This window comes from Suricata suricatta, chromosome 17 (genome assembly GCF_006229205.1).
Source record: "Suricata suricatta isolate VVHF042 chromosome 17, meerkat_22Aug2017_6uvM2_HiC, whole genome shotgun sequence".
Taxonomy (NCBI): Eukaryota; Metazoa; Chordata; class Mammalia; order Carnivora; family Herpestidae; genus Suricata; species Suricata suricatta.
The window spans coordinates 57,079,958-57,093,895 of record NC_043716.1 but is presented as its reverse complement, the minus strand read 5'-3'; the positions used below and the strand labels follow the sequence as shown (position 1 = coordinate 57,093,895).

At 58.5% G+C, this 13,938-nt stretch overlaps 1 protein-coding gene across 1 annotated transcript in view; it reads left to right on the top strand.

Annotated features, from left to right (window-relative positions):
- RNF213 (ring finger protein 213) overlaps nt 1-13,938 on the top strand; it is a 98,867-nt gene that overhangs the window by 48,101 nt on the left and 36,828 nt on the right. Inside the window, exons 24-33 of the mRNA XM_029927121.1 lie at nt 696-861; nt 1,770-1,987; nt 2,866-3,006; nt 3,120-3,284; nt 3,877-5,032; nt 5,889-6,082; nt 6,294-6,449; nt 7,685-11,290; nt 12,823-12,962; nt 13,343-13,438. Of these exons, the coding sequence (XP_029782981.1) occupies nt 696-861; nt 1,770-1,987; nt 2,866-3,006; nt 3,120-3,284; nt 3,877-5,032; nt 5,889-6,082; nt 6,294-6,449; nt 7,685-11,290; nt 12,823-12,962; nt 13,343-13,438 (6,038 nt within the window). The remainder of the gene's footprint in view (nt 1-695; nt 862-1,769; nt 1,988-2,865; nt 3,007-3,119; nt 3,285-3,876; nt 5,033-5,888; nt 6,083-6,293; nt 6,450-7,684; nt 11,291-12,822; nt 12,963-13,342; nt 13,439-13,938) is intronic.

The following is a 13,938-nucleotide window of genomic DNA, read 5'->3' as shown; positions in this document are numbered from 1 at the left end:
CACCTGACGCTGGCCGTGCCAACGGCTTGTCTCCACCTTTGTTTATAAACCGTGTGAGCTGCTGGCGAGGGAGTGTCTTCCCGGGTCAGCACGAGTTTTGAGAACTTGGGAACGGGCCTAGACCCTGTTTGCATAGCCAGGGATTTGGAAAGAGAGTTCTGGTCTCATCGGGCTGGAGAGGGGCTGGGGGAGGCTAAAGAGGGGTTCGTCTGCCTGGCTCTGTTCACGTCCCCTGGGCGGGCAAGGAGCCGTCCGTGGCGGGCGGTCCCTGCCACAGGGGAGAAGCCACGAGTTCCTTCAGGCGAGCGCTTCCGGGGTGTCCCGTGGCCTGTGGTACAGTATCCATGCTAGTGACGGTGATTAAGATTAGCACAGAGTTGGAAACGAATGCGCACGCAAGCTTGAGTCCCAGCAGCGTGCTCTTGAGCGGGTCCCTGGTCCGGGACTTCGAGCGCTTACCTGCAGAATAGGACAGGCAGCCGTTTGCAGCTGGCGGGGTTCTTGCAGAGGGAGCTGAGCAAACGCCAGGTACAGAGCGGGGCAGGGACTGTTCACCGATTCCGGGGACAGCAGTGGGGGTTCCAGGTCTCCGGGCCAGGGGCTAGACGTGCCTGCCTCTGGTTCCTGCCCGTCCAGAAGGGTGGGCGTGGGGTCCCCGTAACCCGTCCCGGGCCCAGTAGAGCCTTGTCTCGCAGACGGATAACTTCGACCAGTTTCGCCACGAGAAGCTGGACCGAATCAACAAGCAGCTCATCCAGGCCAAGAGGCTGCTGCAGGACGTCACGGAGCCCCGGTGTCAGTGCCTGAGCGAGCTGTCCCAGAGGAAGGAGTTCATCAGCTGGGTCCAGGAGGCTCTTGGGGGTACGGCTGCGTGCTGCGGTTCCCCGTGGCATCTGGAGGGGGCGCTCAGGTGGCTCGAGGCAGGGGGCGGCATCCCGTTGCTCACGTGGTCGTGAGGCTGCCTCGCTCAGGTTGATGTGTGGTTCCCGCAGCGACTGCCCATAGGGTTCATTCCAGGGCAGGTGTTTCCTACTGTCTCCCCCCCACTCTGCATGCGTACTGCGAGCACTGGGGGTCCTTTTCTTACAAATCTTACTTCCTTTAGCTTTTCCCTAGGCTTGATTTTAGCTACAAATCAAGGTAAGTCTTTGTCCCCAGAGAGATTGGATTACGTCAACTTTCTGTGTTTCTTTTTCAGCCGGGGGCTTGGCAGCCTTTTTCGTCTTGTGGCTTGGGTGCCTGCAGTGGAGGGGATGCACAAAGGGGAGGAGGTGGGGTATGGAAGAGAGGCGATGGAAGCACAGGGGAGAGGGGAGGCGGCTCTGGTGTGCAGGGGGGAGGCTGTCTCTAATCCAGAGCTGCCATGCTTTCAACCGTGGGCTCCTTGGCCCACTTGGACGCACACCTTTGATTGGTGACTGGCCCCAGGGAGGTTTACCCATTTCTTTATAGTTGGCTGTCGGCACAGTATTTACTGGCTGAGCCCATGTCTTTTCGTATACGTCGCTGAGGTCGTGTGGATTAAAGCAAGCAAGGTGTGCGGAAGCCTTGCGTGTGCCTGGGCGTCACCGTGGTTCCGCACGGCCAGGTGCTGACCACTGGTGTCGACGTCGCGGCCAAAGAAAGGGCGCGGATTTCACGACGAGCAGAAAGTAGACACGAAAGACCCTGACGCGGCAGCAGCACCCGTCTCGACCTCACTCAGGACCCCTGCTCGAGCTCAGAGTGCCGGGAGCCGCCCCAGCTCACCTGTCCCTCTTTGCCCCCAGGCATCAATGAGCTGAAGGTGTTTGTGGACCTGGCCTCCATCTCCGCGGGGGAGAACGACATCGACGTGGACCGCGTGGCCTGCTTCCACGACGCTGTGCAGGGCTACGCGCCGCTGCTGTACGAGCTGGGCCCGGGCGCGGGCTTCAACGAGCTCGTGAGCCGGCTGGGCGAGCTGTGGCGGGCCCTGGAGAACGACCCGTACCTGCCCCACAAGCTGGTGAGCCGCTTCCGGCCTCATCGGAGCCGGCAAAGGCGCGCGGGGTCGCTCGGCACCACAGGGGCGGGACTGCGCACTGCCCCGCCTGACCAACCTGGGTTTATGGTTTAACATGATGTTTGGGGGAAGGGGAGGCGCCTGGGCGGCTCAGTCGGTTGAGCATCCAACTTCGGCTCAGGTCACAATCTCCCAGTTCACGAGTTCTGTGCAGACAGCTCAGGGCCTGGAGCTGCTTCCAAGTCTGCGTCTCCCTCTCTCCCACCCCTCCCCTGCTCACGTCTGTCTCTCTCTCAAAAATAAAACATGAACAATTTTTAATGAGAAAAGAGGAATGAATGTGGTAGTTTAAGGGAACCGCGTGCCCGGGGCCCGAGCAGGCCCGGCCGTCACGTGGCTGGGGCGCCAAGGCCACCAAGGGTGAGGGCAGACAGAGAAACAGAAGGACCAGGTCGAGGCATCTCCATTTCTGCTGCTGAAAGTTACTCACGGACAAAGAACTGTGTGCTAGTTTCTCCTTAGTGTGTCCGGTTGGCCTTGGAGTCCCCAGAAATACGTACAATTAGAACATAAGGCCATAGTGCCTTTGCTCCACCGAGTGTCACCACTGCTGGGAGTCTGGCAGAACGAAGCCTCCCCACCGTCCCACCCCTGGGCCCCCGCGTGCTAACCGGGACAGCAGCCACTGGTGGGGACGCGGACACACAGCCCGCTACAAAAAGGGCAACACTGTGGGGCAGGGACCGGAGGGGAGACTGGTGAGAGGGCAGCAGGCAACTGCAGCCCCAGCGGGACATGGGGAGAAGGGGCTTACGCTGTGAGAGCAGAGGAGGAGGAGCCCCGGGAGGAAGAGGAAGAAGGTTTTCCTCCTGTCCCAACAGCGTGACTCTGCCAGGAACTTGGAGTGGCTGAAGACCGTGAAGGAAAGCCACGGTTCAGTGGAGCTCTCGTCCCTGTCTCTGGCCACGGCCATCAACAACAGAGGCCTCTATGTTATCAGGGCCCCCACAGGTGGCCAAAAGGTGAGCCGCCCCACGTCCCAGCGTGGCTGGCAGGGGCCTCTGCGGGCTGCTGTCACTCGGGGGTGGGGGTTCAGCCTCCAGAAAGCCAGCCTGTGCCCCGCACGTTTCCCCAGATCTCCCCGGACATGGTTCTGCAGTTATCGCTCCCCGAGAGCCATGGCGGCCGGGAGGAGACGCGCGACTTCTCTCTGGAGGAGCTCAAGGAGCTTCTGAACAAGCTGATGCTGATGTCTGGCAAGAAGGAGCACAGCAACGTTCAAGTAGAGATATTTTCCAAGGTGAGGACTCCCACCGCCCGGCGGCCGGACAGTCAGAGGGCTCTGAGCTTGCCTGAAGCGAGGGGAGGCCTTCTGCTTTAAACCTGTGCGGGGCGGGGGCAGTGGGCTGCAGAACGCGGGGGCCCGAATCCAAGACGCCGAGAGACGTCTGAGCTGCAACCGGCCCACCTGCTTGGGTGGGTAAACCCGCCTTGCGCAGGCCGAGTTGTGTGTTAGCCCCCTGCATCGCAGCGGGACAGCCGGCGCTGGGTCCCAGAAAGAGACTTCGGTTGCTTCAATCGCTGTGAATCCGCAAGAACCCCAAAGTACTAGAAGATCGAGACAGTAGATCTCGGTTGAATTAACAGTAAACATGTGGACAGAGGCGTCTTGGCGAGCGGGAGGGTCTCCGGGCTGTAGCAAGGGTCTCACGAGGTTGCTTGTGCGCTGCGAGCGAGCCTTTGTCCCAAGACAGTGCTCTTGGGAGGTCGGCCTCTGGGAGGCACCCCGGGTGGCCTCAGACACACCTGAGCCCAAGTGGGAACTTCATATCACGAATGAGCGGGCGTCCCCGGTGTCCCCTCTGACACGGCTCCTGATTTGTCCACCACAGGTGTTCTGCAACGTGCAGAGGCTGGTGCAGGCCTTCATCGACTTGTACTCCGCCGGGAACGCGCTGTTCAGGGCCTGGACGGCGCGGGTGCACTGCTCCCCTCACCACGGCGTCTCCGTCCAGATGGACTTCCACTTGGAGCCTCCGATCCGGCTCAAGGGCAGTGGGGCAGCGGCAGAGCTGCTGGAGGCCGTCAGCAGGCAGATGGAGCACTTCCTGGACCGCTGGCAGGCGCTCGTGGCCGAGAAGCGGGCCACGCACTTTTATCTCAACTACTTCACGGCCGAGCAGCTGGTGTACCTGAGCGCGGAGCTCATGAAACCGACACCCAGCGAAGCCGCCCTCACCATGCTGTCCTTCATCAAAGCCAACTGCACCCCGAGGGACGTGGCCAGGGCCCTCCAGGAGCCCGACGGGGAGGCTCCCCGGCAGCAGGAGAGGACGGTGATTCAGGGACTGCAGGCGGCGCTCCTGCGGGAGCCCAGCCTGGCCGGCAAGCTGCAGGCCATCCTGGAGCAGTCGATGGCGTGCATGCGCGCCTTCCTGCCGCACTGCCTGGACCTGGAGGCGCTCGGCCGCTGTCTGGCCCTCCTGGGGTGGATGCGCGGGTGTCCAGTGCAGCGCCGCCTGCCCAAAGGCTTGCACGTGGGCCGGCCCAACCTCATCATCTGTGGCCACTCCGAGGTGCTGCCGGTCGCGCTGGCCGTCTACATGCACGCCCCGCAGCAGCCGCTGCCCACCTTCGACGAGGTGCTGCTCTGCACGCCGGGGACCACGTTCGAGGAGGTGGCGCTGCTCCTGCGCCGCTGCCTGACGCCGGGCTCCCGGGGGCGAGGCGTCTACAGCCTGCTCTACGCCGACCTGCTGAGCTATGAGGTGGCCAGCCAGGCCGAGGCGCTCTTCCTGAGCCTGTGTTCGCGGCCACACCGCGAGGACTTCCAGCTGGTGGTGGTGTGCGACAGCGCGCGGGAGCACTGTCACCTGCCTGCGGCCTTCAGCCAGCACAAGGTCCCCGTCATGCCCCAGGCGCCCCTCCAGGACGTGCAGGCGTACCTGGCTCAGCATTTCCGGGTCCCCGCGCACGTGCGGTCAGCCGCCGACGTTTTCCGGGACCGGATGTGCGTGGGCGTCGTGACGTCGGAGCGAGCGGGCGTCGGTAATGGCCGCCGCGGGGTGGGCGGGCCCCTTGGGTGGTGTCGTCCGACGGCCCCTCCCCCCGCCAGCAGGGCGGGCTTGGGGGACGGAGGCTCAGAGAGGTTTTGATTCTCGAGCTGTGAGTCAGGGCCCCTGCTGGAGCGGGACACGGATTCTCACTGAATCTCGGGCTCAGGCGCCTTGAGGGCCCCAAGGCACCTTCCTCTAAACAAGCTGGTCTGCACCCCCCTCCCGTCCTGTAACCTCCGTTGGCCACTTGGCGGCTGATGTGGGTCTGGAGAGCAGAGGGAGTGTAACTGCTTTGTCTTGTTAAGAAAAATGCCCCTTGACTTCCCTCCTGTTGACTTGGTCCCGCAAACAGCACTACCTTCTCCTTGTGGAAAGCCTGGTGCTCCCCACCCCCTACATGGGTGGGGCGGCCACTGTCCTTCCCCCGTCCTTAGTCCCAGGGGGAGGGGTAGCGAGCGAGCAGGCAGCAGCAAGGAGATTCGAGGGTTCAAAGTGTGTTTTTTTTTAAACAATAACCATTTTTTAAATATTTATTTTTGGAGGGAACGTGTGAGCAGGGGTGGGGCAGAGAGAGGGAAGAAGAATCTGAAGCAGGTTCCAGGCTCTGAGCTGTTAGGACAGAGCCTCATGCGGGGCTCAAACCCACGAGCCACGAGATCGTGACTTGAGCCGAAGCCAGACGGTTAATTGAGCCCCCCAGGCGCCCCAGAAGTACATTCTTTACCGGGATGATATATTTCATCTGTTGGGAATTTTGCACAGAGAAGTGCCTTGTAATAAATCTTCCTGGATTCTCTCACTCCTGGTCCTCAGCCTTGGTGCCTAATTTCCAAATTCTGATGTTACAGGAAAGTCTCTGTATGTGGAGAGATTACACAGCAAACTGACGATGAAGCTGAGGGGGGAAACGGTGCCCCTAAAGGTTATCCGACTGATCGACCCTCAGGTGGATGAGAACCAAGTCCTGTGTTCCCTCCTGCCTTTCCTGAAGGCCCGCTATCAGACCAGACCCATGATCTTCCACTTCGACGTGACCTCTTCGGTACGTGCCCGGGGCTTCCGTCGCATGGCTGCGTCAGGAAAGACGCAGCCCCCGCGTCCTGCCCCGCCTCCTCCGGGGAAGAGAATGTCCTCTTTGTACACGTGTTGATACTCAGCGTCACCGTGTGCGAGGACAGAGCGTGATGGTCCTCGGGGCTGGGAGAGCGGCCGTGCTGCGTCAGCGCTCACACGCCTGCCTGGTCCGCCTTTAGGTGCAGAGCGGGATTTGGGCGTTCATCTTCAAGCTCCTCGTCCTGCAGTACTTAATGGACGTGAATGGGAAAGTGTGGCTCCGGAACCCGACCCACTTATACATCATCGAAATCCTGGAGCGGACCCCAGCACTGCCCAAGAAGCCTTCCAGACGGGTGTGTACCGCTGGGCGTGGTCCCCTCTGCGCCAGTGCGCCCCACCCCACCTTAGCGAAGCAGCTGTGCGCGGTGTTAGTAAAGACGAATCGGTCTTTAAAATCACTTTTTAATAACGTCTGGAATAAAAATGCTGCCGTTAGGTAGCAGTGGCTTACATTGGTTTTGTTGAGTCCAGAATCCATGCTGTGTGCATGAGATGCCAGCAGTGTTCGGAGCGCAGTGAGTTCGTCTGCTGGGCACAGTCCGGTTTCCTAATGCCAGCTGAAATGGGAAGGAGGCTTTTGGCATATGTATTCCTTTCTTTTTAGAGAGAGAGAGAGAGCATGTGCAAATGGGGGAAGGGCAGGGAGAGAGGGAGAGAAAGAGTCTCAAGTAGGCCCTGTGTTCAGTGCAGAGCCCAACATGGGGCTCGATCCCTCGATCCTGGGATCATGACCTGAGCTGAAATCAAAAGTCGGATGTTTAACCGACTGAACCATCCAGGCGCCCTGTCACCTACAGTTCTGAACAAAAGAACTGTTCTTTGTAGAGATTTTGTCTCAAGAAGTCGGGTAGAGAAGGACTTACCAGTGGAGAAGGTAGCCCCTACGATGCCTCCTCATACAGAGGAAAGCAGCTTGTGTGCAGACAGGTCTACAGAAATCAGTTGACGCAAAGTGGTTTCTCACAAAGTGACTCGCCCCGCAGGTCGGTCAACGCAGGTCCTGAGGGAGGGAGAGAGAATTGGGGGGCAGGGGCCACAGAGAACGGAGGCAAGACAAGTCTCTGGTCAAGCCTCGTTTATTGAGAGAACACACACGTCTTTTAAAGGCAGAAAACGGGCAACTTGACGTAAGTCAGTTGCTAAGAAACAAGGGCAAGGATAAGAGAGAAACGAAAACTTGCAGTTTCAGCATAGCGCAGTGCCTGGGAAACTGATAGGAAGGCCCAGCCTACAGGCCCCGAGCCTGGGAAACCGATAACGCGGCTCCGCTGAGCTGGGAGTGATGACGCAGCTCTGCAGAGCTGGGAGCAACAATGCAGCTCTGCTCTGCGGGCTGCTGATCTTGCAAGGTCGAGGCACATATCTCTTCTTCCGGCAGCTCTTCTGGTGCAAGGCACATCTCTTTTCTTCTCCGGCAGCTCCCGACAACAAAGGTCCGTCCGGTGCCGAGCATGTGGCGGGCTGAGATGCAGAGGCGTTGCTGGGAAAGCGTAATCGTAAGCATTTTCTTTGTGTCTCCCCTTTCCAGAGTACGCATGGCCCCCAGTTCAATTTTCTGGACATCTTCCCAAAAGTCACCTGCCGGCCTCCCAAAGAAGTGATAGACATGGAGCTGAACTCCGAGGAGTGCTCCAGAGATCCAGGGATGGACCAGAAAGTGTTCCAAAGCGAGACGTTCCAAAGACCTTACCAGTATCTGAAACGGTTCCACGAGAAGGAAAACCTGGACTCGTTCCTGTACCAGCAGGGCTGCGTGGAGGGCACCCCCGAGGAGTGCCTCCAGTACTTCCTCATCTACTGCGGGGTGATAAACCCATCCTGGTCAGAGCTCTGGAACTTCGCCGGGTTCCTGAATTACCAGCTCCGAGACTGCGAAGCCTCCCTCTTCTGCAACGCAGGCATCACCGGAGACACACTGAGAGGCTTCAAGAACTTTGTGGTCACCTTCATGATCTTCATGGCGAGGGACTTCGCCACACCCACCCTCCACACGTCCGACCAGAGCCCAGGGAGGTGGGCAGTCACCATGGACGGGGTCAGGGAAGAAGACCTAGCCCCTTTCACTCTCCGGAAGAAGTGGGAGTCCGAGCCTCACCCGTACGTGTTCTTTAACAGCGACCACACGTCCATGACGTTCATTGGCTTCCACATCCAGCCCAACCAGAACGGCAGCCTTGACGCTGTGGACCTCGAAAGCAGGAGGGTCATAAAGAGAAACGTCATGGAGATGGAACTGTTCCGGGGGCTGCTGCTCCAGAGGGTGCCCTTCAACGTTGACTTTGATCAGCTGCCCAGGCACGAGAAACTTGAGAGACTCTGCCTGGCATTAGGGATCCACTGGCCCATGGACCCGGATGAAACCTATGAGCTCACGATGGACAACATGCTTAAGATCCTTGCCATCGAGATGCGGTTTCGGTGTGGAATCCCCGTTATCATCATGGGCGAGACCGGCTGCGGGAAGACCAGACTCATTAAGTTCCTCAGCGACCTGCAGCGCGGTGGCGCCAAGGTGGAGACCATGAGGTTGGTCAAGGTCCACGGAGGAACGACCGCAGAGATGATCTACTCCAAGGTCCGCGAGGCAGAGGAACTCGCTCTCCTCAATAAGGAGCGGCATCAGCTGGACACCATCTTGTTCTTCGACGAAGCCAACACGACAGAAGCCATCAGCTGTATCAAGGAAGTGCTGTGTGATCGCACGGTGGACGGCCAGCCCCTGGCCAAGGACTCGGGACTGCACATCATAGCCGCCTGCAACCCCTACCGGAGGCACACGCAGGAGATGATCGGCCGTTTGGAGGCGGCCGGTTTGGGGTACAGGGTCCGTGCGGAGGACACGGCGGAGCGGCTTGGCTCCATCCCGCTCCGGCAGCTGGTGTACCGAGTGCACGCCCTGCCGCCGAGCCTCATCCCCCTGGTGTGGGACTTCGGACAGCTGAACGACACTACCGAGAGACTCTACATCCAACAGATTGTGCAGAGACTAGTGGACTCCATCGGCATGAACGCAACCCAGATCCGTGCGGTCACAGAAGTGCTTTCCGCCTCGCAGAGTTTCATGAGGAAGAGAGGAAACGAGTGCGGTTTTGTCAGCCTCAGGGACGTGGAGCGCTGCGTCAAAGTCTTCACATGGTTTCACGGCCACAGCAGGACGCTCTTGTCCAAGCTGGATGCCTTTCTCTGCGAGTCCGACGCGCACCAAAACGCCTTTGAGAGAGATCCCGTCCTCTGGTCCCTGGTGCTGGCCGTCGGGGTGTGCTACCACGCCTCTCTGGAGCAGAGGGAGCCGTACTGGAGGGCCATCTGCAGGCTCTTTCCAAAACCCTATAGCGACAGCAAGGTTCTTCTGGAGGAGGTCACCCGAGTGCAGGACCTTTTCCTGAACGGTGTGTCTTTGCGGAAAACCATTGCTAGGAACTTGGCTTTGAAAGAGAATGTCTTCATGATGGTCATCTGCATCGAGCTGAAGATTCCCCTCTTCCTGGTAGGAAAGCCTGGCAGCTCTAAATCTCTTGCCAAGACCATCGTGGCGGACGCCATGCAAGGCCCGGCAGCCCACTCAGACCTGTTCCGGAGGCTGAAGCAGGTCCACCTGGTGTCATTCCAGTGCAGCCCGCACTCTACCCCCCAGGGTATCATAAGCACCTTCAGGCAGTGTGCCCGCTTCCAGCAGGGGAAGGACCTGCAGCAGTACGTCTCGGTGGTGGTGTTGGACGAGGTGGGACTGGCGGAAGACTCGCCCAAAATGCCCCTGAAGACTCTGCACCCGCTGTTGGAATACGGGTGCATTGAAGACGACCCCGCTCCCCACAAAAAGGTTGGCTTCATAGGCATTTCCAACTGGGCCCTGGACCCTGCCAAGATGAACCGGGGCATTTTTGTGTCACGAGGCAGTCCCAACAAGAGGGAGCTCATAGCGAGTGCCAAGGGCATTTGCTCTTCAGAGCCCCTGATCCAGCAAAGGGTCCAGGGGTTCTTTGCACCCTTTGCGAGAGCCTACGAAACAGTGTGTGAGAAGCAAGACAAGGAGTTCTTCGGGCTCCGTGACTACTACAGCCTCATCAAAATGGTCTTCGCCAAGGCAAAGGCCTCTGGTAACGAGCCGTCCCTGCAAGACGTCGCGCAGGCCGTCCTCCGCAACTTCAGTGGCAAAGATGACATCCACGCCCTGGACGTGTTCATGGCCAACCTGCCCGAGGCGAAATGCTTGGAGGAAGTCAGCACCCTGCAGCTGATCGAGCAGAACTTGTACGGAGACCTTCAGGCATCAGGCCGGGAGCCAGATGACTCCGAAGCCCGCTACCTGCTCGTGCTGACCAGGAACTACGCGGCCCTGCAGGTCCTGCAGCAGGCGTTTTTCAGTGACGACCAGCAGCCGGAGATCATTTTTGGCTCCAGCTTTCCCCGGGACCAAGAGTACACCCAGATCTGCAGAAACATCAACCGAGTGAAGATCTGCATGGAAACAGGCAAGATGGTGGTGCTGCTCAACCTGCAGAGCCTCTACGAGAGCCTGTACGACGCGCTCAACCAGTGCTACGTCCGCCTCGGGGGCCAGCGGTACGTGGACCTGGGCCTGGGGGCCCACCGGGTCAAGTGCCGCGTCCGCCCAGACTTCCGGCTGGTCGTCATCGAAGAGAAGGACGTAGTGTACGAGCACTTCCCCACCCCTCTCATCAACCGGCTGGAGAAACACTATCTGGACATCAGCACCGTCCTGGAGACGTGGCAGAAAAGCATCGTGCAGGAGCTCAAGGCCTGGGCGCAGAGATTCGTAGATGTGAAGGCAGAGCCGCCTGCAGCCGGACACAAATACAGCCCTTCCGAAGTCTTCATCGGCTACCACTCGGACGCGTGTGCGTCTGTGGTGCTGCAGGTCACGGAGAGACTGGGCCGCGGGGCCTTGACCGACGACCTCTACCAGAAGGTGTCCGATGAGGCCAAGCTGACCCTGCTGGGCTGCGCCACGCCGGACGCTGTGGTTCGGCTGGGCGCCTCCTCCCTGGGCCTGTTCGCCGCCCAGGCGCTGTGTCAAGAGTACTACCACGCGCAGCACCACAGCTCCTTTGCGGACTTCGTCCAGGCCCAGCTGCGCACGACGGATCCGGGCCGCCGCGTCGTCTTCACGGAGGTGATTGTCTTTCTGCCGTGTTACCCTTGGCCCCTTTCACCTCGGAGGCCTTGGGTCCCCGGTTTGCAGAATCCAGGGTTCTTTCCAAGGCAGTGCATAGGAGTCATAAATGGATATGTTGAGACTCTGGTTTCAAATACTCAAACACTCAGACACTCAACCAAGGTCAAGCCAAGCGAGCCTTGAGTGCCTGTTTCCATGCAGCCTCGGTGCTGATGCTGACGCTGTGTACCACGTTCGCTTCAGCGAGCGAAGGGACGCATTCGAGTCCCACGCTGAGGGCACTGCGAACATAAAAACGCTTTGGCACCCTTCTCGGCCTTGCTCAGCATACAGTGTAAGACTTGCGAACAGGTCCACTGGTGTCGTAAGACAGTGCTATCTGGAGAGGCAGAGAGGGGCCACGCAGATCAGGGTTGGGGTCAGGCGACCCTCAAGCTGATTATGAAGTGTGGCTGGGGAAGCATCATAGGCACAGAGCCCACTTGAGCAGAGGTGACAAGGTGGGAAATAGGTCCAGGAACTGGTCGCTGTGCAGCGTGAAGTTCAAGGATGCAAGGATCCAGAGATGGGGGTGAGATGCCATTGGAGAGACTTGATGCAGGGTCTTTCCATGGCGCTGACGAGCTGGGTCTGCTGTAGAGACGGGAGGGATGGAAGGATGTGTGTCGAGACGTGTCCCGTTGCCTGCGAGCAGGAGGGAGCAGCCCCGGTAAAAGACTGTCCTAGAAAGGACAGATGGGTCAGGAGACTGCTGGGCCAGCTGGGTCAGAGAGGAGCAAGTGGGCAGAATGCAGAACTGCTTCTAATGTCAATTGGCAGAGCTTATGATGGATTCTTTTGGGGGCTGTGGAAGACGCAGGGGTCCAGGGATGGTTCCCCGGATTCTTCTTTCAATGGCCCGAGGTTTGGTTAACCACAGTCCAGGAATGACCAACAGCATTGGGGGTGAATTCCGTCCTGGACGGACTGCGAGGCCCCTGTGACATCCAGGCAGAGGCCCCACGCAGCGGGACATAGGAGTCAGAAGCCCTGTGGCCAGGCCAGCCCGGGGTCAGGGGCTCCGGAGCTGCGGTGTCGGCACACCCGTCAGGGGGGTTTCAGTCTGCTCTGTGTGGCTGTGACCTGCTGTCACAGGGGAAGGGGTTCTATCCGCGTGAATGCCATCTGGAGGTACGCGGAACGGCTGTGAGGAGAAATGGCAGGTGTGCTGGACCCTAAGCGACCATCAGAACAACCATTCGGGGCCGCGCAGGGGAGATACTGGCGTCCAAGGAGAGTTGAAGGCACTGGGGGCAGAATGGGGCTTCTCTCTAGTACCTTTTGATCCCATAGCTTCTGTTTGCCTCAGCACTGCCTCATTTTTAAAAACTCTGGGTTTGGATTCTTTTCTGTGTACCAACTGCCCAGTGCGTGTTGAGCCCATAGAAGGTATTTGCTGAACATCCTCACGTTTCTAGGGCCTAAACGCAGCAGACCTGTATACCCGCCCTTGGATTCTATCAAATAATTTGCATTTCCTGACTTTGCAGGTCACCACTTTCTCCAGACTGCTGACCAGCCATGACTGCAAAGAACTTCTGGAACCAGGAGGAAAGGACGGAGCTCCGAAGGCCACGATCCTGTCTCTGCAGCAGTTCGACACTGAGTGCTCGTTCCTCCGAGAAGTCCAGTGCGGCTCCCGCCGTCCCCTCACCCCTCCACCCCTGCCCTGACCGCTTGGTGCTTCACGCACGTGATTGCAGGGACCCGCGGGCTGTCACCAGCACTGGGTCATGAACACCAAAGACATGTGGCTGCAGAGGGTGGTTGCTCCATGCTTCCGGTCCCCCTGTCTCTGCTGCCCTGTGCGTGGGCATCCCCGGGGGGCAGGGGGCATCCTTTAGTCTCATTAGGGAAGTGTTTCCCGCAGCTTCCACGCTCCCCCTGGCGTGTCCACTCACACAGAGACCCTCACCCGACTCACGCCTTCTCGGGCATCTTCTATTTCCTGTCAGTCTGGGGGGTTTCGCTGCCTGTTTCCTAGGGTGGATAATTGCCTTTTTCTTTCAGAAACTGCTTAACCGATGCAGCCGGGTGTAAAATCCTCATTATTCAGACGGATTTTGAAGATGGAGTCCGCAGTGCGCAGCTCATTGCTTCAGCTAAGTAGGTGTTCGGTAGATGTCTCAGAAACTACCCAGAAAGCCCAGATTTTCCTCAGGAGTTTCTAAAGAATTTCTTCCGTGAAAACAGCGTAGTGTCAGAGTTAACAAAAAAATACAAATAAAAGACTCTTGCTTTTCATTCCCCGCCGAATGTGGGCTAGAGAAAAGGCTAAAAACAAGGCAACAATAGTAAAATGTCAAGAAGTGTAAGTTACAGAATATTAGTAGGAGATGAAAGAATGTCCTAGAGGGGCCCCTGGGGGACTCAGATAGTCAAACATCTGACACTTAATTTCAGCTCAGGTCGTGATCTCACAGTTCGTGGGTTCAAGGCCCAAGTTGGGCTCTGCGCCGATGGCATAGAGCCTGCTTGGGATTCTCTCTCTGTCTCTCTCTCACCCCCCCCATTTGTGTGTGCATGCTCTCTCTCAAATAAAAAACTATAAAAAAAGAATAACCTAGAAGTATATGCCTATAGACGTGTCTGTATAGTTATTCATT